General features: G+C 55.4%; 7 protein-coding genes across 7 annotated transcripts; 2 read left to right on the forward strand and 5 right to left on the reverse strand.

Moving 5' to 3' along the window:
* Positions 1–513: 513 nt before the first annotated feature.
* On the reverse strand, positions 514–3,683 carry THITE_2108857 (uncharacterized protein). Its single transcript, XM_003649786.1, has 7 exons — positions 3,428–3,683; positions 3,219–3,356; positions 3,052–3,162; positions 2,827–2,973; positions 2,400–2,773; positions 2,051–2,345; positions 514–1,988 (listed from the first exon to the last, which is right to left on the reverse strand). The coding sequence occupies exons 1-7, from the start codon at positions 3,548–3,550 to the stop codon at positions 636–638; spliced, it is 2,541 nt and encodes an 846-aa protein (XP_003649834.1). The 5' UTR covers positions 3,551–3,683; the 3' UTR covers positions 514–635.
* Positions 3,684–4,767: 1,084 nt separating this feature from the next.
* Positions 4,768–7,382, forward strand: THITE_2108860 (uncharacterized protein). Its single transcript, XM_003649787.1, has 2 exons — positions 4,768–4,842; positions 5,249–7,382. The coding sequence occupies exon 2, from the start codon at positions 5,547–5,549 to the stop codon at positions 7,287–7,289; it is 1,743 nt and encodes a 580-aa protein (XP_003649835.1). The 5' UTR covers positions 4,768–4,842; positions 5,249–5,546; the 3' UTR covers positions 7,290–7,382.
* Positions 7,383–8,684: 1,302 nt separating this feature from the next.
* THITE_2039418 (uncharacterized protein) lies at positions 8,685–9,743 on the reverse strand (the record flags this gene model as incomplete). Its single annotated transcript, XM_003649788.1, has 2 exons — positions 8,685–9,470; positions 9,540–9,743. 2 exons carry the CDS (start codon positions 9,741–9,743, stop codon positions 8,685–8,687), a joined length of 990 nt encoding a protein of 329 aa, XP_003649836.1.
* A 647-nt stretch (positions 9,744–10,390) lies between these two features.
* Positions 10,391–11,056, forward strand: THITE_2126003 (uncharacterized protein; the record flags this gene model as incomplete). The annotated part of the gene is made up of 1 exon (XM_003649789.1): positions 10,391–11,056. One exon carries the CDS (start codon positions 10,391–10,393, stop codon positions 11,054–11,056), a length of 666 nt encoding a protein of 221 aa, XP_003649837.1.
* Positions 11,057–11,461: 405 nt separating this feature from the next.
* THITE_2108862 (uncharacterized protein) lies at positions 11,462–14,348 on the reverse strand. Its single transcript, XM_003649790.1, has 2 exons — positions 14,220–14,348; positions 11,462–14,142 (listed from the first exon to the last, which is right to left on the reverse strand). The coding sequence occupies exons 1-2, from the start codon at positions 14,262–14,264 to the stop codon at positions 11,758–11,760; spliced, it is 2,430 nt and encodes an 809-aa protein (XP_003649838.1). The 5' UTR covers positions 14,265–14,348; the 3' UTR covers positions 11,462–11,757.
* A 449-nt stretch (positions 14,349–14,797) lies between these two features.
* On the reverse strand, positions 14,798–17,536 carry THITE_2108868 (uncharacterized protein). The gene is made up of 4 exons (XM_003649791.1): positions 17,348–17,536; positions 16,657–17,288; positions 16,558–16,590; positions 14,798–16,505 (listed from the first exon to the last, which is right to left on the reverse strand). The coding sequence occupies exons 1-4, from the start codon at positions 17,353–17,355 to the stop codon at positions 15,382–15,384; spliced, it is 1,797 nt and encodes a 598-aa protein (XP_003649839.1). The 5' UTR covers positions 17,356–17,536; the 3' UTR covers positions 14,798–15,381.
* A 1,021-nt stretch (positions 17,537–18,557) lies between these two features.
* On the reverse strand, positions 18,558–19,662 carry THITE_2108869 (uncharacterized protein). Its single transcript, XM_003649792.1, has one exon. It carries the CDS (start codon positions 19,569–19,571, stop codon positions 18,738–18,740), a length of 834 nt encoding a protein of 277 aa, XP_003649840.1. The 5' UTR covers positions 19,572–19,662; the 3' UTR covers positions 18,558–18,737.
* Between the last annotated feature and the right edge of the window lie 4,837 nt (positions 19,663–24,499).

Consider the following 24,499-nt stretch of genomic DNA (forward strand, 5'->3'; position numbering starts at 1 on the left):
CGCCGATCGCACGCTCGGTTCCGAGGCCCGTCCCGCCGGTGCGGAAGGGGTGGGAGCCCTGGCCTGTTGTTTAGGCATGAGTATCTGTGCCCACATGTTTCGAGACTTCCAGTGCTGGATTCGGCGGTGGGCCGAGGGAATTATTGAAGGCTTGGCGGTTTAGTCAGCGATGTTGCCTTCAGACTGACTGTGACGGGAGGACTTATCCGACCTTGTCTCGTGACCCAGGGCGTGTTTAGCAGGCTATATTCTGAGGGATATGGAGATGGTGTCGGCTAGATACCAAGGGAAGGGTTGTAATTCCACCTCCTGCTGAATGCAATGTACTTTGCTCTGCAACCACATAACAAGGCAATAATATCTTGGGTGTTTCGTGCCTGTGCTCTTTCATTTACTGCTTAATTCCCCGTATCAACCGCGCTCCGTGCTAGGTATCGACCGCTCTATTTACCTAGGTACCTGCACAAAACACACAACGCGCCAAAACGCCCACGCATGCTCCTCGCTTGCTCGACTATCCCTAGCGTACTTGACAGCCCATAGTTACCTTACCTATACCCAATCCACCACCCTCTAGTTCTCCTTTATAGAAACAGCCCTCACTCAGCCACCACCCCACCCATTCCATCCATCCATCACCACCCTCCCCACCCGTCGTCATCATCATCCGTCTCCTTCGGCTTCAAATCAATCTTCTTCTTTGCCGGCGCCGCTGCCGGTGTCGCCGCCTTGGTCTTCGCCGCCGCCGCCGCCGTCGCAACAGGTTTCTTCGCGCCGACATTGCCGCCACTAGCACCAGTACCAACTCCAGCGCCAGCACCAGCGCCAGCACTGGCCTTGGCCAACCCCTTGGGCAGCGCCTTCCCTGCCCCGCTCTTGAGCGCGCTCTTCTTCTTCTCCGCCTGCGCGGCCAGCCACCCGGCAAAGTCGGGCTCGGAGCCGTCGTCGAAGGGGGTCGCGCTCACAACACCGCCGCCGCCCACCTTTTTGTTGCTGGCCGCCGAAGAGAGCGGTTTGGAAGGCTTATTATTAGCGCTGCTGCTGCTGCCGCCGGCAAAGAAAGCGCTGGCGTCTTCGCCGTCGCCGGTGTCGGCGGCGGCGTCGTCCGCCGCGGGCTGCGGCTGGGATGGCTCCGCCTCGTCGTCCATGTCGTCCATGTCGCCCCACGCGTCGGCCGCGTCGTCATCCGCTGCGGGTTCGACGTCGTCCTGGAAGAAGGGGTTTTTCGAAGTCAGCGGGGCGGATGGTGGCGAGGATTTGACGGCCTGGCGGTGGAGGGTGGTGGAGGCGGAGGAGGTGGAGGCGGGTTGGGAGACTGCGGCGGGACGTTTCGCGGATGAAGGAGGCGGCGGAGCTGAGCCGTTGACGGGCGTAGTCGATGGCTGGATCTCGCCCGCCGCCGCGGAGAGTTTGTTGGTGAAGGAGGAGATGGCCCAGCCGGCCCAGGAGGCTGCCGCGGACTCGGCGGGCTGTGGCGTGCTCATTCTTGGTCCGCCCGCGGCGGCGGCGGAGCTCTCGCGAGGAAGAGCGGAGTCGGGCATGCTGGCGGCGGCCTTTCTGACCTTGGCGAGGTAGACGTCGACTGTCTTGCTTGCTTGGTCGCGGATGAGCTTCTCCTTGTCGATGAGGGAGGGGCAGACAGCTGGCAGGATGCGGACTGCGCAATCCTCATCCGAAAAGTACTCGGATGTTACCGCCAGCGCCATCAGGGCGGCGTTGCGGGCGTGGACGAAGGGATCGCGGAGTGAGCGGGTGAAGGCGGCGATCAGGACTTTTGCCCTCGAGGATGACCCCAAGTGCTTGGCGATTTTGCCAAGACAGATCGTCGTGTTGGTGCGGATGCCCGGCTGCTCGTCGTTGGCGGTTTTGGCCAGGTATTTCAGCAACTCTCCGTTGATGGTCCGATCGGAGAGTTTTGGGACGAACGTAAGCACGGACTTGAGCGTCTGTTCTCTTACAACAGGAGCGACGTCCGTGAAACCGGTAACCTACCCTCGGTTAGCACCGAACGCTCTGCGCGCAACCGGCTGTGGCGAGCTCCTGGACTTACTATCTGGGGAAATATTTTGTCATTTACGACTTTTTGAGACAACCGGTCAATCATGAGTGGCAGGTTATCTAACAAGCACACTCTAATCGCCCGGTCCGGGTTGCTAAATAGCCGAATGAGGACTGGAGTGACCTTGACGTCGAAGTCTTCATTCGACAACTTGGTCGCGATCTTCATCACCAGTCCAAATGCCTTGGGACCGCCGCCACCGAATTCTACAGACTTGAGCAGTTCAGGTAAGACTTTCATCTTGAAGAAGTCCTCGGGGAAGTCATCCGTCAGTTGCTCCAGATCGCTGGCTGGGTCAGCAGACATCAACCTAGAGCGCAGGGAAAAATCAAACACGCACTCTAGGAAGGCTTCTCGTTCCTCCTCTGTTTTTACACCCAGGTTCTCGATGCCGTCGGTGAGTTTGATTAGAGCGGTGTCGAAGAAGGCGCCGTTTCGACGGCCTTGCTCGAGGAAGTGGGCGACGCTCAGTCTCGCTTTGGGGTTGGCGTTGGTGAGGCGCTTGTAGCTAGCATGCATGCTTGGGGGAATGTTTTTTGTTTGCCCGGCCTGATCGCCGCCATTGAAAGTGCCGTTAAAGACCTCGAAGATCAAGGCGCCCAATTGGTAAGCGTCGACGGCCGAATGCGGGCTGCGCTTGAGGGCATCCCAACCCGACTTGGCGAGTTCAGGGGGCGTGTACCGTCCCGAGTCCGGCACGAGGCTGCCATATGTCTAATGGAGGGTTAGCAGGTAACCGAAGGGACTGCTCGAGGCTCCAAACGCACATATATCACGGCCTCGTCCTCTTTGACGTTGCTGAGCACCTCGAAGCCGCCCAGCTTCCACTCGCCACTCTCGGTTGTGTAGACCGAAGCAACCTTCAGGTTGCCGTGGACTGATGCGGCCTCGTCGTTGATGAACTTGATTGTCCTCTGTCCTCCGCGTCAGTTCGTGTCCGCGGGTCCCCCATGACCGACCTCTCTGTGTCTTCATCTTGCAAACAGACGCACCGCAATGTTATAGAGCCCCCATTTTGTCGTTTCTGGGCTCAGACTCTTGCGCTTGACGTGCCAGCGCAGTGGTACTACCCGCTCCGTCGCAATATAGATGTATGTATCTGACTTTTTCAAACACATCAGCCCCGACAGGCTCGTCGACTCGCGGGTGGGCGTAGTACCTCGGCCGTGTCGAGCACCTTGATGACGCCGGGGTGCCGCAGCGTTCGGAGCTTTTTCAACGCGTTCTTCGCAAGCGGGAGGGCAGATCGGTTGGCAGAGATGTCGAACGAGAAGATGCTACAGTTTGAGCCGTCCTCCTGAGGCGCGGGGTCAGCGTGGTGGCTTCGGCTGCGTGTCGGGGTGTGGAGGGCAAGGACGGAGGACATACCCGCCGCGTGCCGTTGTAGAGCGTCCAGATGGAGGGGTCCAGATCGACCTTGTCGCCAAACGTGTAGGGGAACGGCGGGCCTTTGGCCATCGCCGAGGCGACAGCCGACTTGAGGAAGTCCATGGCGCGTGTGGTTTATGTGCATGCACGAATCCGCTTTGGCGCGTGTGGACGTCGAGAACTGGTTGAGGCCTGGAAGACTGTTGAAGCCGTGGGCCGCAGTGGGATCGCTGCGCGCAAGGAGACTGGCTACCTGCAGTTATCGTAAACTGCAACCTGGACGGAGTACTCCGTACTCCGTATCGTTATCGTTGGCCGTTCTTGGCGCGCTAGCCCTAACGTAATGTTAGTTGAAATGAAATGCACGGACCACAACGGCTGTCCCACTCGGTTAAACCCTGCATCTCCGTGGTTGTGTGCTGTGTTTGTCCCTTCCCCACGTTGCCTCTTCCTGTCCAGGTTGATGTCGAGTTGCCGCTGCTGCTGCTCTGTTTCGTCGCACGGCCATCTCAATTTGCCAATGCAAGCTATCAACCCCGGTGCGTTCACTTGACTGATTTGGGATTTTGCCCCCATGGAATAGTTTCACTGGCACGGCTGCGTCGATGGTTGTCCGCGGCGGCGGAAGAGTGGTTGCAGCACACACTGCCACGGCGCGCCACTTGGGATTGTTGGCGCACCCGACTGCATTTTCAGATCCTCAAGTTCCTCAGGTATGCCCATTCTTTTACTCGTTCATGGCGTTTGAAAAACACGGCGGTGTCAGTGATGAGCGAACTGGTAAAAGGTCAGACAGCCATCTTGCGCTCTTCAGGTATCGTGGTTTTGTGTGACCGGGCTGCAGCGCCTTGGCGCGTCCGCTTGCCCCGTCTCTGCGCCCTGCCCGGAGCAACCCGGCAGGACGAAGCAACGGCGGTTGGATATATCAAACTACGTCGGAGACTTCGGTCGACGACGCTGCCACTTCCCGGAGTCTGGTTTTCATTGATTTCACAAGACTGGACCCAAAGGCTGTGGAAGACAATCCCTACCTACATTCACCTAGGTGGCAAGCAGGGCTGCCTAGGTCTTGTCGGTCTACCTAGGTCGTTCGCCCGTCACTCAGAACCACGAAACCGCTGCAGCCGCGCTGGATGATGATCAGCAATAAACTGAAAAGACCTGAGACACCGCCTCCTTTTCGTTTTCTGGGTGGCGCGTTTGAAACCTGTTAAATCTCACAGCAGAAGATCGCGCTAACTTGCCTGTCGTGGACTACAGGGCGTCGCGCAAGGCTGAGCTGGGCGGGCGCCAGTGCGTTGTAGACGCTGCAAAGAAGACGCAGCGCTCCGCAAGCTACCTTACTCTAATAGATGTGTCCGCTGCAGCTGGCACTACCATTCCGCATGCAACCAGCCCCATCCGAGGGGTTCGATGTAGGTTTTTCCTCATTTAGTTCTCTTCCTCTACAGTGTGCACGATCACCATGCTCCATTACATACTATCCTCTCATCCAGCCCTCCATGTTACATCCATCCACCTGGGGAGCCGCCACCAACCACGGCTTGCCAAACCATGAGGGGCGCCTTTTTTTTTTTCTCAGCGACCCCCACTTGCCCACTTGCAGCCTAATTTCCCGCCCGCCAGCCGTACTGTGGTAGTTAATTCCCTTGGCCATGCGCTTACCTGCGTCGCCGCCTTGCCGCGCGAGGTGCTACAACATTCTATTCTTCACTCTACCCTACCTCCTTCACCTTAACTTAACCAACCTCTGTTTTACCAATGACCGGGACTCAAATGAACGCCATGGCTGTGTCTGGGCCTCACTGACAGAATTCCCAGCAGCAACTGGTTCTGCAAGCGCTGCCTTGCCGACCAGGGCCCGGTGAAGCGTCGCTACTACCATGACAACCCGCTGTTGTCGTCGCGGGCCGTCTCTCCCAGCTCCGCAGTTTCGGGTCTCCAAGACTCACGACTCTTCAGCATGGCTCCATTTGCAACCACGTATCCTCCTGTTATTGATCCCGCAAATTTTTTTGCAAGCCACCGCAGCGATTCGGCCGGCTTCATCACTAACTGCTCCGTTTCTGGATGCCCTGCCAAGATCGACGGTAAACGCCAGGTGCTCTGTGAGCTACACATGCACCAACCCTTCGCCAAAACAGACTCGGTCCAGGACACCCCCAAAACAAATGGCACACACGCGGCACCAGCCTCTAGGGCGACCACCAACTCGCCTCATCCTATCCCGTCTTCGAACGCGAGGAAGCTGCTGCCAGAGGCCGACAAGGACCGGCCCATCATGAGGCGTAAAACTGCTGGCAACCTGCCCCAGTTCATCGCCCAGCAACCAACTCCCAAGCACAGCACTCCGTCCTCCCGCGGCAAGTTGAGCACGTCGCCGCCTTCATCTCAGCCGCTGGCCCTTCGTCCTTCTGTGCACTCGCCGCCTGCCAGTCCTGTTCCTTCGCGGGATGCGGAGCCCGCGAAGAAGCGACTGAGACTGTCGCCGTCTGCAACGCACTCCCCGCAGACTGGGATAGAGGCGGCAGTGGGGACCCGGCCGTCGACTGCAGATTCTGACCGGGGGGCCAAGCAGAGCGCGCTCACGGGTCCACAGCTCGGTCGGCGCCCCTCGACTTATTCACCGCATGGGCCAAGTAAAGCCCCGGAGGGGGAGGGCAAACCTAGCTCGAAGCCAAGTATGAGGCACCCCGTGAGGAAGGTGCCCCTGGAGTTGTCGAATCTGCGGTTCATTGACGAACCAGAAGACCCCGTCCCGGACGTGCTCTTGGAGCAGCCGGGCTTCTGGGTCAACGGACTCGCCGGGGATGTTGCACGAGAACCTTGTGGCGAAGCAGCATCGACCTTTGATGGGGACGGAACAGACCGCTGGACGGGAGAAACGCGCAATCCGGTGCAGTCCATGTACGCGGCGCACGCCGAGCTCCCACCCTCACCGCGTCAACGGCAGAGGACATCAGAGCTTCTTAACGGGAACAAAGAGAAAGTACCCCCTCATACCAGCAGGAGATCAGGCACTAGGGCTACCCCTGGGCCACTCCAAGCAACCGGCAGCGCCATTGCCAGGGAGCAAAAACCACCCGCTCAGACCGAACAATCTCTCCTTCGGCCACCACCGATCTCAAAGGCCCATCTACCTTTACTGCCAAAGCCGAAGGAGGTTGACATCAGCCGCTTCGACGCCCTCGTCTACTCCCAACCAGGGGCCTCCACGCCGCCGCCAGGCGTAGATCTTGCCCTGGACACCAATCCCCGTCCGGCCCCGCAGCAGGAGCCAGCGGGTGCTGCCCCAAAGGAACCGCAAGCAGCGTCCCAGCCACCGAAGCCCGAAGCCGACGAGCCCCTCTACCTAGACGTCGACCCGCGCATCCACTGGCCGCAGCCGCACTCGGCGGCTTGGCACGCCGCCAAACAGAAGGAGATCGCGGCGCGCGGGCGGCGCAAGGACAACTTCGGGTGCGCCGCCCAGTCGCTCCGGAAGCAGCGGCGGGAGCGCGAGAAGCGTGCCGGCGCCGCGGCCCTGTTCGAGGATGCCCTGCCGGAGAAGGTGCTGGAGAATCCGGCGTGGGTGCGGGCGCTGCGCCGGTTGAAGGGCCTTGCTCCGCATCCTCCTGCTTCTTCTTCCTCTTCTTCTTTTCTGGGCTTGGCTCAGGAGGAGGGAGGGTTTGTGGCTAATGGTACTGCCGGCGGCGGTGGTTACGGTGGTGGTGCTAATGGTGCTCTGCCGAGGAAGGGCAGGAAGCCCGCCGGCGGCGCCGGCGGCAGCGGCGGCGGGCTTGTGGCTAGGAAGACGGGGCCCGGAATGGTGGTTGTTGCCGGGCTGAGCCGGTCGGTGTTGGCCCACTGGGCCGACGTGTAATGAAGCCCCCTGGCCGGCCTACTATATACGACTCATGTTACAGGGACGGGAGTAATTTGGGATTGTGTATGTAGCTGTATACTGCTTTGTCGGGATTTTGGCGCTGTTTGCGGTTTTCGTCTGTCCGGTAGGCTTGCTACGGCGAATGATGCATCGGGTATTTTAAGGCGGAGGCGGAGGCGGGCATGGGTCCGGAGCTGGGCCCCTGGCGGAGTGTTGGGGCTTTGTTACACAGGAAGGGGCCCGGCAGGGGGGGTCACAGACATAAAAAGGACGTAACTGTACGGAGTACAGGCATGCATGTGGGATGGATTCTACATGTTTTCCCGGCGCATTTATGTGTGTTTGACAGTTGTGGACGTCTTCTTTTTTCCTTTTCTTTAGTTACCTACCTACCTGGGATACAGTCGGCGGAATTGCTCCTGAGGTGGTGCCGGGCGTTGTCCATACCATTCGTGGTAAAAGCGTTTGCGTTTCTTTTCCTTGTTTGTCGAGGCCTTGCGTGGTGGTTGTTTTGGGAATGGGTGTTGTGCTAGGGAGGCGGCGAGAAAAGAGCTGCTCAAAGCATTAGTTACTGTAGCAGGACTAGCAGGGTGGCATGAAGTGAATGCAGTACGCGGCATAGGTATGAGGTCCGGTGCTGCCATGGATAGCTGGGGCTGTGAACCAGGTTAGAGAGGAGGAAATGAACAGTGGTAACAAGGATCTTGGTGGATAACTCTGGATTCTCGGAAAGGTCTCGGTGTATAACTACGGATTCTTGGAAGAGCACCGACTGACTACATTTTGTACTACCTAGTTAAGGGCGATGTTGGACTAATGACTGTAGACACTTGTCATTACCCCTAGCTGAATCAAACGGGTAATTAACCGAGATGGATGGAGTGACATTGGAGTCACAGGGGTGAAACTGAATCACTTCATCGCCAACTTAAATTTGTTAAATGAAAAGAACTCCATTTCTGGGCGCCGCATCAAAGTGAGTGATCAGGTAATCAGTCTCGGTGGTTATATACCATTCCTCGACGTGACATGGGTGCTGTGTGAGCAGGAAGGTAACTCGCATTTCACGCGCTCTAGAGCAAAAGCATTCACGCTCGGTCTTGCCTGTCATTCATCATTGATTGGAGGATTTGGCGGCTGAAGCGCTAGTACGAAGAATCTTAGAAGGGGGGTTGTATAACTCTCTGCTGCTTCATCACAAATTCGTCCTCTCACTTATTTGACTCACTCTTATTAAATTCACAAGTCATCACCAGATTGCTTGTTCCGGGGCTGACACACAATATACCACGAAGTCCGGACGAAAGACACGGGACAGTTAAGGCGAATATTACTAGGCGCCGCCCTGGGAGACAAAGTGATGGCGTCATGTCTCGAGGCCATCCTCGCCAACTACCAAGTTGATTCAGGCTCCTCGGCGAAAAGCTCCTTCTCATAAAACTTGTCCACAGCAGCGGGGTTCTTTTCCCACTTGCGCCAGTCGTACAGCCTCGGGTCAGCCCCGTACCGGTCGGTTTCCTGGCTTTCCCCGGTGACGCACTTGTTCAGCTCGTCAGGGATGACCACTTTGCCCCAGTCCCAACCATTTCCTATTCCCCACTCGACGATGGCCCCTTGCAACCCACTTGGTTCCTGTTGTCTCAGCCTCTCTATCTGTTCCGGGGCCGAGTTCAGGGGCCACGGGTGAGGGATGGTCCAGGCACGGCCGAAATCGATGAGCTTCCCGCCCATGTAGTTGAAGACGTTGATATCGCGGACGAGAATGCCGAGCCTGTGGAGATCTTCCAAGTCCCTCCACAGATCCGACAGTTGGGCGGAGGTAAAGGGGTCCTGAGGGCTCACTAGCTCCTTGACGATCGCCCTGACGGGGAGATGGCGATGCTCCTCCCACCGGCCCCAGAGATTGCGGCCCTTCAGCTCGGCCTTGGCGTAGTCCGGGTCGTAATCGACGCCGGCGATCAACCTGCTGATCTCGGCTTCCTGTTGTGGAGTGAGAAGGAGGTAGCCATAGGCCCGGACGGCGAGGTCCTCGCGGTTCTCTTCTTTGAGCCGGCCATAGGCGCGGCACTCGCAGTGGAATGGCTCAAAGTAGTCGGCGTAGAGCTGGGGAGACGCGAGCCTGCGCATAGCATTGCCGCTCAAGCTCGATCGCAGGAACTTGTAGCAATGGAACCTGAACTGATTAGAGAGCGCGGGGTCTCTGCGATCAGCACTTCTCTGCCGCGAAGCCGTCATGAGGCTGCTCACCATCTTCAGGGCGTACTCCTTTTCCTGGATGTTGACCTTCCAAACACGACCATCCATGTCCTGCTCGGGGTTACCAAGCTCCTGAATAAACTGAATGGTGGCGGTGGCGGTACGAGTAAAGGGTGCAAGCTTGGGCCCCGGCACCTGAGGAAGAGGCTTTGGCGGGTTGGGGAGCGACGCTAGATGCGATCCCGTAGAATTCATGCCGGTGGTCCATGTGGGTAGAGGTGTGTAAAGGAAGCGCGAAGGTAGGTAGCCTCGGTCCTGTGCGCAGGAGGCGGGAAGCGGGAGTCTGGAGGGGAGCCTGGTAAGCCCGAAGGTTCACTGAACGGACCGTCGGGTTGCTCTCGGGCTGCTGCCGTGAACTAATGTCTAAGGTTGGTAACTGTTGGTTGTTTCGATCGAGCGGATTGGGGTGCGTCCAGCCACAAGTCATGCCAGATTTGTGATCAGCCAGCAACGTCAACCGCCAGCCAATGAAACGCCTCATACTTCACGCACGCGCTGCGTTGGCTGTGGCCTGCGTCTGCATGGCACAAAGCCCTCTCGGTTGCGTGAAGGTCTCGGTCTATTCTCAGCCTTCTCGCCTGCCTAGGTCATTTGGACCTTCCCTGTCCACCGAGGGGTGGGTGGAGAAGAGGGGCCTTCCCAAAGAAAGGACGCTCGTTTTGGGAAGGCGCACCACAGGGTCTGAGGAGCACTCAGCACCTGGATACAATAGAGCCAAAAGGATAGAAGCTGAGGGCTTGTCAGATCACAGCTCAAGTACTCCGTAGAGAGACTTCTTTCGCTCACTGCCTCGCTCGCCTTGTGCCTGTCGACAACACGCATCCAACCCCCGCCTGACAGCAATGTCCACAAGAACTCCCTCTCCGCCTCAGAGCGACCCTGCTCTTATGACCCTCCTGGACGTGCCAAAGCCACTTGTCTACACCGTTGGGGATTGCAAGCTCACCCAAAAGTGGAAATCGGAATGGCTCGCCATGGGCTCCCAGGAAGCCAGAGCTGTGGTTATGGATCCCATTGCCACGTCTAGCCCCCCCGGCCCTGTCAAGGATGTCACCCGCGAGCGGTGTGTTCCCCTGAGGAAAGTCGCGACGTACTGCCGGTATGGCCAGGTGCGGTACGCCTTCATCTTGACTCAGACCGAGCTGGTGGCGCTGCGGATCAGGCGCTTGCCCCTGCCGGGCCGCGGCTACAAACATCGAGCAGCAGTCGAGTACGCCTCGGTTCCCTGGGAGGCCAGGAGGGGTCTCACGGTCAATCTGGCAATCTGGGCCCTCGGTTGCATGGGCATGAAGGACGAGCACCGCGAAATGGAAACGTCTGACAGCTTGAACCAGCCTATCGACAAAATGGCAAGGCTCACCTGGTGGAAGTTTGACCCGAAGGCCAAGATGTACCAGAATGTCATCTCGAAGCGGCAGATCCCGCTGTCCGGATGGAAAACGGAGTACGAGAAGTTCGTCCAGCTCACCGAGCAGGACGGAAACAGTTTCACGGCTGCGTTTTGGTGAGCGCGGCGACAGTCGCAGCTTGTGCTCAACCACCGCCACTGTTGTCGACAAGAGGGTGGACTAAAGGTGGAACAAGATGATCTAGGTTTTCAAGCTCTACTTGATCTTGTCTTTCTTCTTCGTCCTTTTTTTTCTCCCCCCCCCCCCCCCCCCAAAACCAGAAAAAAAGGAAAAGGAAAAGAAAGAAAAAAAGGGAAAAAAATGGAAAAGGAAAAGGAAAGGAAAGAAAAAAAAAGGAAAAAAAAAGTTGGGGTGGGGGGGGGGGGAAGACGAGGAGGACAAAAGTACACTAGCATCCTCACCGACCGACTGTGGAGGGCTGTGCAGGTCGTAGATGAGTGTTATCAAGGTGGAGCTTGTATAAGCTAGGCCGCGGCTAGGGCGTTGCGAAAAACATCGGGGCGGTTGGCAGAAGAAGTTGGCTTGGTTAGACTGCAAGCTATTGGCAGACAGCTAGGGTACTAAGAGATTTGAAAAATCCACTACTGCTTAACGCTGGGCTGCTGGTCATTAGAGTGAAAAATCCATGAACAAAGCCAAATAGAAGGCTCATTACTTCACAATCCCGCTTCCGTACATCCCACTTTCGTAGCAGCACCGGGTATACCACATGGCCTGCCAATTCCATCGTCTAGGTAGGTCTATTCCAACTCCCATCCATCCCACCCCGTCCTCCGTCCTCCACTAGATCAGTAGATCAATCACCCACCCCTGGCCAACAAATTCAGCGCGCTCCCAGCGAGGATGAACCTAGCCTGGTCGCGACTGACGGTGTGCCTCACAGGAATGACAATCTCCTCGCCGGAGCCCCTCTTGGTGACGCGCAGGCTGACCTCGCCCTGGCCGCCATTGCGCAGCATGTCGTACAGGCCGACGGTAGCGACCTCGTCGCCGGCGCCGATCCGGTCGTAGTCGGCCTGGTCGGCGAAGGTGAGCGGCACGATGCCCTGCTTCTTGAGGTTCGTCTCGTGGATGCGGGCGAAGCTCTTGCACAGCACGAGGCGGGCGCCCAGGTAGCGCGGCTGCAGGGCGGCGTGCTCGCGGGCGGAGCCCTCGCCGTAGTTGTGCTCGGCGACGACGAGCCAGGGCACGCGGCGGTCGCGCCAGCGGCGGGCCAGCTCGGGGATGGTGGTGCGGGCGCCGCCGGCGAGGTGGTCGTAGGCGGCGTTGACCTCGCCCGTCTCGGCGTTGACGGCCGTCTGCAGCGTGTTGGCGCTGATGTTGGGCAGGTGGCCCTTGTAGGCCAGCCACGGGCCGGCGGCCGAGATGGTGTCGGTGGTGCACTTGCCGGCCACCTTGACGAGCACGCGCAGGCCGGTCAGGTCCGAGGCCGGGAAGGGGTCGAACGGCTCGAGCAGGGCGAGCCGCTCCGAGGAGGGCGAGATGGCCACCTCGACCGTCGGGTCGGGCGGCTGCGACGTGACCGCGAAGGCCGGCCGGCCGGTCTCGAAGGGCGTCTGCGGGCCCTCGAGCCCGCGCGGGGCCGGGAAGCGGAACTCCTTGCCGTCCGGCGTGGTGAGCGCGTCCGTTACGGGGTTGAAGGTGGTGGAGCCGGCGTAGGCCATGGCGGTGACGATCTCGGGCGAGGCGAGGAAGTTCATGGTCTCGGGGTTGCCGTCGTTGCGGCCGCGGAAGTTGCGGTTGTACGACGACAGGATGGCGTTCGGCGTGCCCTTCTGCACGCCGTCCTGGCGCTTCCACTGGCCGATGCAGGGCCCGCAGGCGTTGGATAGCACGATGCCGCCGGCGGCGGTGAAGGTGTCCAGCGTCCCGTCTCTCTCGAGCGTCGCGCGGATCTGCTCGCTGCCCGGCGTGATGTAGAAGTCCGCCTTGGGCTTCAGGCCGGCCTCCTCGGCCGCGCGGACGATGCTCTCGACGCGCGTCATGTCCTCGTACGAGCTGTTGGTGCAGCTGCCGATCAGGCCGGCGGAGAGCTTCTCGGGCCACTGCTGCTCCTGCACCGTCTTCTTGAACTGCGACAGCGGCGTCGCGAGGTCCGGCGTGAAGGGCCCGTTGATGTGCGGCTCGAGCTTCGAGAGGTCAATCTCGATCAGCTCGTCGTACTGGGCGCCCTCGTCGGCGCGGAAGCGGAAGAAGGCGTCCTCGGACGCGCCGGCGCCGGCGCCCGGGAAGCTCTGCAAGAGCGCGGCGTTCCTGGCGGCCTGCTCTCGCCGGGTCGCCTTCAGGTACCGGGCCGATGCCTCGGTGTAGGGGAAGATGGACGTGGTGGCGCCCACTTCGGCACCCATGTTGCAGACCGTCGCCATGCCCGTCAAGCTCAGAGACTCGACGCCCGGGCCGAAGTACTCGATAATGAAACCGGTGCCGCCGCGGACGGTCAACAGGCCGGCGAGGTGCAGGATCAGGTCCTTGGGCGCCACCCAGTCGTTGAGCTTGCCCGTCAGCTTGACTCCCAGTATCTTGGGCGCCTTCAGCTCCCAGGGCGCGCCGACGAGGGCCTCGACGGCGTCGGCACCGCCCACGCCGATGGTGATGGTGCACATACCGCCCGCGTTCGGCGAGTGGCTGTCGGTGCCGAGCATCATCAGGCCCGGCAGGGCGTATGTCTCGAGCACGCTCTGGTGGATGATGCCGGCGCCGGGCGGCCAGAAATCGATGCCGTATTTCCGAGCGGCCGACTCGAGGAAGTCAAACACCTCCTGGTTCGCCCGGATGCCGGCCGAGAGGTCGTCGTCGGCACCGCGTTCGCCGACGATCAGATGGTCGCAGTGGATGCTCGCGGGGATGGCGGTCTGCGGCAGGTTGCAGGTCATGAACTGCAGCAGGGCGGTCTGGGCGGAGGCGTCCTGCATGTTGACGCGGTCGGGCCGCAGCTTGAGGATGGCGGTGCCGCGCACGTCGCGGCCATTGTTGGTGTTGGAGAGCAGCGACTCCTCGACGTTGTCCAGGTGGCTGTACAGTATCTTCTCGGCCAGCGTCAGCCGCTGCGCCCCCAGCACCCGGCGGACTTCGGCGTACTTGTTGTAGAGCCGCTCGTATGTCGGCGGCAGCAGCGGGCCGGTCGAGTAGAGTCGCGTGCTCGCCGCTCGGCGTAGCAGCTGCAGCTGCTGCGCGTGGAATGCGCGCTGGAGCCGTTCCCGTTAGTGACCGTAATAAGTAGGCGATGGCGGGCGGATAGCCAGGAAATCTCGCGCAAACGCACCTTCAGGGCAGCGCCTGACCGGCCGGCGAGATCAATTGGCCTCATGGTTGCTGTCTCGGTGGCCGGGCGACTCCCTCCTCGCGCGGTTCATCTCAACAGTCACAGCCGGCGAGTAAAAAAATATCGGGGTCTCGCCATTCGCCAGCCCTGTTTCAGGGTCCGATCCCGGAACCGAAAATCCGGGGAACCGCTGTGCGAGTGGGTCTCAGTTCCCCGTTGCCGTCGACTTGTGCCGGGGACATGGGACACAAGATAACTTCGGGACATGGAACACGGAACCGACTACCACGGTCAAAGAACTGGCTAGATACCAGCATCTCTTGGAGCCTGATTGTTTAGTTTCCATGTCTGGTTCTGCCATGCCCATGTGCACATACATCAATGGGAGGGTGGGTCGCACACTTACACGGCTGCTGAAGGCCTAGTGTAACGGGCTAGCTGACACAGATTGGTTAGTTGTGAGTCTGACCAATCATAGCCGGAGCAATGCTAATCGGCGACATTCCTGGGCCTGCCCATAACACTTGGTGCTAGGCACGCTACTACCACCTCTGTAAACAAGAAAGAGGCAGGTAGAGTCGGAAAATACCTGGTATGTATTATAGTAGTAAATGACGCCAACTGACTTCGCTCTCTATCCTCCCTTGCATGACAGCGTTCATGAAAGTGGCTGAAACGGGGAGGAGTATAGGTCAGAAAACACTGCTGTCCTGAGTGGACCTCCAATCTATTCCATTCGTCGCGAGGGATTCAGCCTAGCGAGTGCTCGTTCTATGACGCGGGAACCCATCTAGTTAGCAATGTATGGCCGAGACCCTATCCGAGGACAAGCACTCGATTTCCACGGCTACAATGTAGAATACTAGCTATATGCCCGCCAAGTCCAGTCCAAAAGATGCCGCTTTAAAGCTAGCCTCTCGCGCCAGCAACGCCAACTCCAAGCCAGCAGTTCCCCTTTTAATCCCGACAACAAGCCATGTAATAGAACCTAGCAGGCAGCAGGCACCGCACCAATCCAGCAGCGCCCTGTTGCAATTCACAAGCTCGTCCACCAGCCATGTGACATCCTCGTCTGATACCATCCGCCCGGCACCTTTCCCTCCAGCTCTTGTCCCCAAACAACCCTTGACCACTCCACGCCCGTACGCACTGACTTCCAAACTCACGAAATCCTCTGTCTCTTCACCTCCGGCCCTCCCGGCCCGGCATCCGCACCGCCATCATTCCCCCTCACCGAGCTATTCGACACGTCCCCCAGCGGTACCCGCGGATTCGTTGCTCCCGCACCCCCGGAAGTCTTAGCTCCAGGAGGGCCGGTGGGCAGATCGCCGGCTGCGGGGCGCTTGACCGTCGGCGGGCGGAACTGGCCACGGTTCCCAATCGGGCTGGACGACACCACCGGCGCGCCGATCTTCCGGGTCTGGTCCAGTTGCGGGTTCACCACGTTCACGTTCGTGGGCCGCCCGGGCGGGCCCCCGGCGGGGCGGGCGGGGCCGGCACCGCCTGGAGGTTGGTTCTGCTGCAGCTGGTGATGTTGTTGCTGTTGTTGCTGTTGTGGTGGTGGTGCTGGCGGTGGCGGTGGCCGTTGTTGTTGACCGGGAGCGGAGGTGGGTTTCTTTGAGAAAGCAGCGGTGTCGGGGTCGGTCGCGTCGTCGAGATCGACATGATTCTTTGGCGGGACGTGCTTTCCGCTCTTGCTGAGCGGTTTGGTCACCGAGTGGTCGATGCCGGGCGTCCTGCGGATGGATGGGCTCTCAAGTCGCGGATTGAAGACTTGGCCAGCTATGGGGGCGATGGCGCCTTTGATGATTTCCTCTTCCGAGAGCAGTTTAACAGCCTTGGAAGTCAAGAAGCCAACGGGTTCGCCACCGGGAGCCGCGGCATTGACGCCAGCGGCGGGTGGAGGCGTCATTTGGGCCTGAGGATTTGGGGTTTGGTTGGCATGGTTGGGTTGGGGCGCCGGCCGGTTCTGATTGAATTGCTGCTGGGGGGGCGCGGCAGCAGGAGGACCCTTACTTTGCGCCCCAGGGAAGCTGTTGGTGTTGGGCCGAGGAGGTTGCTGGACTGGTGTTTGTGGCGCTTGCCGCGGGGGGTTGTTGCCTGCTGAAGCGGTCCTCGCCAGCTGTCTCCCTGGCGGTTGCATCGAGCTGTTCCCGCCGTTATCCGGTTGGTGATGATTCCGATTAGACGCATTAGACTGGTTCGAGTCGGTCTCATTCGAGTTTGGTAGGAGTACCTCGTCCGGATGGCCCTCCTCAGATATATTGAAGTCGGCCTCGTCCAATTCTGCTAACTATTAGCATGACCGACGGCGGGCCCTCTGCTCAATCGCCCTTACCTCCGAGGAAGTCCTCAAAAGAGAAATCCGAATCTGTTACTGCGACATCATCAACGTCAACCGCCGCACCCTTCACATGGATCATCCAGCCGGGCTTACACTGTGCAGGCGGCGCACCTTTCTCCTTGGACGTCTCACCGTCGACCGGCTCCTTCTTGACCACGAAGTCCGGATGCCGATGCAGACCGGTCTCGTCAAATTTAGGATGCGCCACTTTCATCTTGGTGACCTTGGCCAGATACGCCTTGTCGTAGATGCAGTTGCCGAGCACATTGCCGAAGTGGCGGAGAGCACGCTTCAGCGCGTCCGTGGTGCCCTCCTTCTTGGCCTTCTCGAACGCGGCGGCCTTGCCCTTGCAGTTCTCCGTGTGTCCATATCCGAGGTCCTCGTGGTACGTCCCATCGCGCAGCGTGACGCGCACGATGACGGACAGGCCGATGTTCACCCTCAGCGTCTGCGGGTGCTCCTCAACAAAGTCGACCTGGATGTTCTGGATACTCGAGGACCACCCGTTGAAGCCGAAGACCTCGTTGGCGAGCGCGATGCATTTCTCGGCGGTGATGTAGTGCACCTTTTGCCCCGACGGGCCCGAGCGCGTAGAGAGATATTCGGGGCCAAGCTGCTTCTCGAGTCGGCTCTGGAGCGTGGCAATCTCCTGTGCCGTGTATTCGGAGATGCGCTGCTGCGGCTCGGCGAACGGGTTCGCGATGCTGGTGTGTTGGTCACCAGGGCTGCGTTGCACATTGTCAGCGAATGATCAACGGGTGGGACGCGCGGCAAGCCGACATACGCGGGCATCCTGGCAGCAGCTATGAGAATTGCTCTCTCATGGATTTGCGGGAGAAAAACGGCTATGTAAGAAGTGAGTAAAGGGCGAGGAGCGATGATAAAGGGGGAATTCCAGGCTCTCGATTCGGGAAGTTGAGCGCTTTGCTCCTTGCTGCCTACCGACCACTGACCATGTTGAGCTCGACGCGTGCAGGCAAGAGCGACGCGCAAGGTGGGGCACGACACCTACAGGCTATCACGTGAGTGGCTGCCTCGGCGTCTTTGGACACTGTGCATGCTGAAGAAGACGGCTGAAACTGGCTTGAATTGATTGACTCCCGGGTGTTGGTGGGATGGTGCTTGGCTACCCGAACCAGCCAACGATGGCCTTCAATCCCCATTCTCCACTGTAGTCCACCGTACCTTCCAACAATGCCTAAGAAAGATAGGAACGAAACTTCCACGAGCCACACTGGAATCAAATCGCCGCCTCTGACCACAACATCTCACCCACTGCGAATTGTGCTCTCACCAGTTTAGTGTGCTAATACTTGTTGAATTGTACGCTCATCTAGCACGTTGGAAATGTGAACATGCCGTCATGGACATACACAAAGTCAAGCCGGGTAAATGCGGACCGGCGAAACAGCGCAATCCGTCACCCTCAAGATAAGATGCCTATGCCCATTCCTGGTTGTCGATCATCGATCAAAGTGAAACATCACGGACGAATCTCCAGGTGTTTGGCGTTAGTTGGTGATTTGGAGGGGGCGACGCCTTGGCAGCTATCGCACCCTAAGAGCAGGAACCAAAACAAGGCCGGGAAACACTGCAGCTTGAATAAGAGACGCTGTTGGCTGGGTTGGACACGGGGGCATCCATTGGCAAACCGCCACATCACATCACACCTAACCGCCGAGGTGCGTTTGCAAGCACCGACGCCGACACCTGAACCAACCAACCGCAAGATGACCAAACATCCACAGCTGCATTGGCAAAAGTCCAGACAGCGTCAGGATCTAAGGTCATGCCCCGACAATGTGCGCATGTAGGCTCAACAGAGACCTACACAGTGACAAATACAAAAACCAAGACGCTCTTCTGACCCGACCCACCCAATGAGCCCTCCGTATGACCCGAAGGGAGCGTGTGACAATGATGTTTGCAATCGCAAATACATAGGAAAAGGTAGCGATGGAAAAGGTATCCGAGGTACGATGTGAAAAGACCAAATATGCGAGTGAACGCCGATAGCCGATAAACCCCGCAGTTCCCCAAGAGTCTATTGCCGCCCAACCCCTCAAAATGCCCCGGTGTCAGACGGGAAGTATAAAAAGAGATAGTCATGATTCCTTCCGTGGCGGTCGTCTCCGATGGCGTGCAGTGTGCCCGCCAAGTCCGAGGTGCCCACCCTACCACGGACCGACCCGGACAGGCGAGCCATAGGTGCCGTTGATGAGCTGGTTAAGTATCGAATTCGGGTCTGATAAGCCGGACGACGACGGCGGCGGCGGCGGCGCGTTGGAGCCGGTGCCGATCCACCCAACCTCTGTTACCATGGCGCCCATTGCCCGTTCCAGTTTCCCTCCGGATTGTTGGTTGTGCTTCGCCAGCCGCTGGTCCCATCCACCCGTGTGCAAGGCGAAGCCTCCTCCTCGCTTGGCCGCTTCGGTTATCACCAGCGCCCACGCCCCCGATATCTCGTCGTAGGCGTTGTCTTTGTGGTGGCGATATTGTTGACTCTCCCATTCAGGGAGGTCGTGGATCACTTTCGTTGCGGCATCGAGGTATTGTAATGAAATATTCGTCTGCTGCTCGACAGGCGGAAGGAACTGGGGCGTAAAGTCGGAGATGGCATCGACCAGTGCGGCTAGTGGTTGCTTGACTCGGAAGTACGTGTAGTCTGAGCTCGACTGGCCGAAGGGAACTGCTGCCCGCAGTTTTTCCTGGTAGTCCCCTAATACTTGAAGTACTGAAGCAACCGATGGCCGGGGCGCGCTCTCCACGACCTCCTGGCCGATATCCGCATGGCGCTCGCATATTTTCTGAAGGACCGTTCGCAGCTGTGCGTTGTCGAGAGTCTCGAGAAGGCGAGGGAGAGAGAGATGGCGTCCAGCTATGTCGCTGCCTCCTCGAACCTTTTTCGACGGTCTGGCAAGCTGCCTCGAAGAGGTGGCCGGCGAGTTGACGGGCGATACCGACATCTCGTCGTGGTCGTCGTCCGCTTTCCGCTTTCTGGACGTCATGGCGTACTGCGGGACTGCGAAGGGGGTCAATAAATTTGGCTCGAGGTTCCTGTGCGGCGCAAGCTGGCCGATTTCTGCTCCCGACCATGCAGCGTGGGGATCCGAGGCCACGCAGCCGACGCCGCGATGCAGAGAAGGCTAAGAGACAAGCTTACCGGATAGTGGCGGTGGGAGGCGGGCGGATTCGCACTGGCGGGCTAAGGTCGGGGGTTGCGGGGACAGGAGGACGTTCATTGTCGGCGGCAGGCCTTGTCTCAAAGGAGTCTCTCGCCGACAGGCTGGCGGAACGAAGCTCGACTGCTGAGGTTTGTCGATTGCCCCGACGGGAGGTGTAGATGGCTGAGGTCGAGTCGCAGGTTTGTGGAGTGGTGGGAAAAATGAGGAGGTGCGGCGGAGAGCAGCACCTCGCCGTCCAGGCAACCCCAGTTCGCAACCCCAGTTCGAAAGCTAGGCCAGTCGGGGTGTGATAGCAGTACGTAACGTTAGCGGTAAAGTGGGTCAAGCTCAAGGGTTCCCGATGTCTGTGGGTTGCTACTAAGGTTGTTTGTGGTGTGCTCAGAAAGGCCTAATGTTGCCTAACCAACTGAGGCACCCGATGCTGTGCGTCTAACTGTGAATGGCAGTTTTGGAAAATGGAAGTTTGGAAATCGCACAGTCCAGCACCACATGGACCACTTGTCGTTTGAACATTGCCCTGTGTGATCACTCCCAGTAACGTGGAACCAGACAAAGCGGCGCTCAAGCTACTCGGTCGGATCAAATGGTATATCTCAGCCAACTGTTGCACAATGCGCTCGAGGCGAAGCGCCATCATTTTCGCGTACCACTTGTGTGTGTTTCCTGGACCGAGCTCAGAAGCTGGGGGCTGGCCGACGCCTGAGATGCCACACAAGGACGTAACTATTTACGCCGCAGATTGACGAGAATCGAACCTTCAAAATTGCGCTGCTCAGCGGGTTTGGCAGATGAGTGGCAGTCTCGGCTTTCGAACCGTTGACCCCGAGAAAGGGCTCGAGTCGGTAGGATATAGAAAGCGCTCTGCAAGGGATGCCCTGCCTGCAATGTCAATGATCCCACTGTTCTACTCAACGAATCTGGTTAATAAGAGGTGGTAAAGCACCTTTATGATTTTTTGGAGTTTACCTAGGTAGGTAGGTAGTGATAGAAATCGATGGTGCTAGACGAAATACAGAAGATAAAAGGAATGAACTACCTACACTACCTTAGCGCGCCAGGGGGGGGGTGGCAAAATGATCTCTAGGACCATTTTAGAGCGTCAAGATATTTCGCCTAGAAAACAGGCTCCTACTGGTCCCGAGTTCAAAATATCTTTCGAAGAAAATGATTTTTAACTAAGAGGATTAATTTAAATAAAATAGAAATTTAAAGAGTAAAAATATCTTATAGTAAAAATAATCTTTTACTAATAGGATTATTTTAAATAGATATTAATATTAATAGCTAAAGATAATTATTAATAGGAAAAAGAAATTTAGAATTTAAAATAATTTTAACTAATTTAAAACCAACTTTTAGATAAAAGATTATTTTCTAAAATTTTATTATCTATATAAGGTATCTATATATAAAAGTAAACTCTTTTATCTATTCTAAGCCTTCTATCCCCCTTTTTTATTTTTTTTCCCCCCTTTTCTCCTCCTCTCTCTTACTCTACCCTCCTCTCGTTTCTTCTTTCTTTTCTTTTTTTTTAGTTGAAAAAACTAGACTCTACGAGGAATCGAACTTACAACTTATATAATACAAGCTTACAGATTTACTATTATACTACGAGATTACGAGACTACGATTTCACAGTTGTACTTTAGTTTGAATTTCACACTTATCTAGAGGGTATAGGCTAGAGGACGTAGGTTAGAGAGTATAAACAAAAAAAATAAAAGCGATCTTTGAGGTAGAAAATCATTTTAAGAGAAAAGAATCTTTGAACTAGAAAAAAGGTTTAACTTTAAAATCCTTCTATAGATCTAAGATATATATAATAGAAAACTAGTATAGTGATTATTTTACTATTAAATATATAATTTATCTAAGTAGTTATTATATTATATTGTAACGTGCTAGCCTTATAGCGTCTGCAGATAAGCGTACAATGTTCTATTCAACTACCTTAAGGAAAGGAAAAGGAGAAGTATAGGCTATAGTCCTTGTACATAGAGTTTTCAGGGGCTCGCGGAGTAGGTTCAGGCCGACGTTATTCCGGGCGTAAGGCAGGCCTGTCATAGGTCCACCCTAGGGCCGTCGTAGATCCTAGGCGTAGCCCCTATATACCTAGCCCAAGTATAGCCCGGTCCGTAATATACCCCCCCTACCCCGCTAGGCGGTCGAGATAAGGTATATACGACGCTACATTGAACATCGGCGTAGTCGGGTTCGGGGTAGTTGCCCACTAAAGTCTTACTACTTATAGCTGTCCTACTGCCTAGGCTCGAGTTGTTCGTTTATATCGCCCTAGCAAGCCGCTAATTGGCCCCCTCCTCTCTTTGTACATTTATATAGAGCAACCGCGCTATATTGGGTATACCTACTAATTGTATACGATTCGACCCTGCTCGTCGCTATTAAAAGCCCCTCTTCTCGTATAACCCGACTTCTTTACGTTTCCCTCCTATACTCAACGTATATATCCCCTTCCCCTTTTGCAATCTAGTTTCTTCCTTCTTTATACGCCGACAATGTCCCCTTATCTCGCCTCATATACGTTCCCCTCCTCCTATATTCTCTCTATATATTTGTCCGTATCTTTAAGTACATTGCTTATTTCCACCTTAGCTTCGGCTAGAGTCTTTTCGTCCCTTGCCCCAATAGCGATATAGTTCCTAAAACTCGCCTATTATATTTGTATATAGGATTATTAAAATGTTAGTCGCTACTACCGCTCTTAGAGGTAGGGGCGTAGGCCACTATCCTAGTAGCGATAATAACAAAGACTATAATGTAAATACCTTTAAAATAATCCTATTATAGACCTAAGTCGCTTACTAACTACGATATTATAGAACTAAAATAATTGCTAGAAAAATAATAAGCTATTGATTAGTAGGTTTGTTATCGAAGGAGACTTCGACGACGAGGAAAACGAACTACTCCCTAACAAAGGAGAGTTCTATATATAGTATATCGCTCGTCTCTTTAGTAGCACTAAGGTCGAATATACCCCTAGCTATAGTAAATCCTATAAGGAATATCGTAGGGCCTATACAACGTATAAATAGGACTCTACGTTATAGGTAATAAACCTTTGCCTTTAGTCTAGTCTAAAGAAAATTCTTAAGGTATATAATATAGGCTAGGCTATTAAGACCTTTACCTAAAAGAAGATAAGCTTGTAGCTCGTCTACTATATAGTCTTTAAATATGAATTTTAGAAGCTAGCTTAGTCTTTTTAGACTACTTTTAACAATATATAAGTGTACTATATCCTTGTTTAGCTAGTACTACTTCCCTTATCTATTACTAAATAGACCTCAATTTGCACTGTCCCTTAGACCTTAGTTACCTTCCTTACTACGCTAAGCCGCTATAGGGCCCTAGTGCCCTATAATCTGCCTACTTCCTCCCTAGACGCCTCTACTTAGCTAGCCACCTACTTAACTTATTGCCTAATAAGTAATAAAGAAGCCTACCAACGTAAAATACACTATCTAGTCGACGCTATTACGACCATTGTTAATATTAACAACTATTTTATTGACTATATTTTAAGTTCGCTATAGTCTAGCCCTTCTTTGTAAAGTGGCTATAGTTCGACTTCTACTAAGTATAATATTCCCCTAGTCCCCTTCGCCCTATATCCTTAGCGCTATTCGTCTTCGTCTACTAAGGACTTTATATACGTCTACTGCGAATACATTGATCCTCCTCTCTAAACCCCTAGTAGGTCCAATAGATAGCTGATTATAGAGGTACTCTCGTCGTTAGATAAGGGTACTATATACTCGCCTACTAATGACCTAGTACTATCTAGAGATAAAGAGGCTATAGAGTAAAGCTAGAGATAGCCCTATCTCCTATTATAGCCCTATCCCCGTTTTATTTTATACTTTGACCCTCTATCGAACTAACCTATCGACTAAAGTAGTTATAGTAATTTTAATATCCGCTCCTATCCTACTTTAGAGATCCTAAAGTAGGTTATATATTGGCTATTGACTCTACCTCCTATTAGCTTACGCCTAGGTATCCTATAGTATTATAGGGTTAACGCTAAAGTAAAGCTAGAGGACTATCTACATTTAAGGAAGTAGACTTAGTTGGCATATTAGAATCTCCCTATACTTATATTTCTTTTATCGTCTTTTTATAATAAAGTTATAGCCAAATGTATTAGGGTAACTATATACCTAATAGTACTATTGAGCTATATTCGTTTTATCGTTGTCGTTTCTTATAGGGTAGTCTATATACAAATATTGTATTTTCCCTTTCTCCTCTAGTTTAACGCTAGCCTATCGTTGTATTATATATCTCCCTATTCCCGTTTAAACTCATTAAGTATAGCAATATCTAAGAAGTTCTCTAAAGGCTTCTATATTAGTTTATTATAACCTATCTACTTGACGTATACGTCGTAGTTGTTTCCCCTCCCCCTAGCGTTCTAAGCTTTGAGGATCGCCTCTACCCTATACTCCTACTAAGGAACACCCTCCTCCAATGTAACCTATATAGGGTCTAGCCACTTATCTATAACTTTCTACGAAGAGAGTAGATCAGAGGCTACTCACTTAACTAAATCGATATAGAAGGTTAGGTATAAACTACTTAGTATATCGAGCATCACCGTTAAGGGGGTAGGTACTACAACTACCTTATACTTAGTATTTAGCTAGTCGAGTTTCTTACTAGGGTAGTTCGTCTTTATATTATATAGAGAGAGCTATACCTTGTCCCCTACCTTAAACCTCTTAGCT

This window comes from Thermothielavioides terrestris, chromosome 1 (assembly GCF_000226115.1).
Source record: "Thermothielavioides terrestris NRRL 8126 chromosome 1, complete sequence".
Lineage (NCBI taxonomy): Eukaryota > Fungi > Ascomycota > Sordariomycetes > Sordariales > Chaetomiaceae > Thermothielavioides > Thermothielavioides terrestris.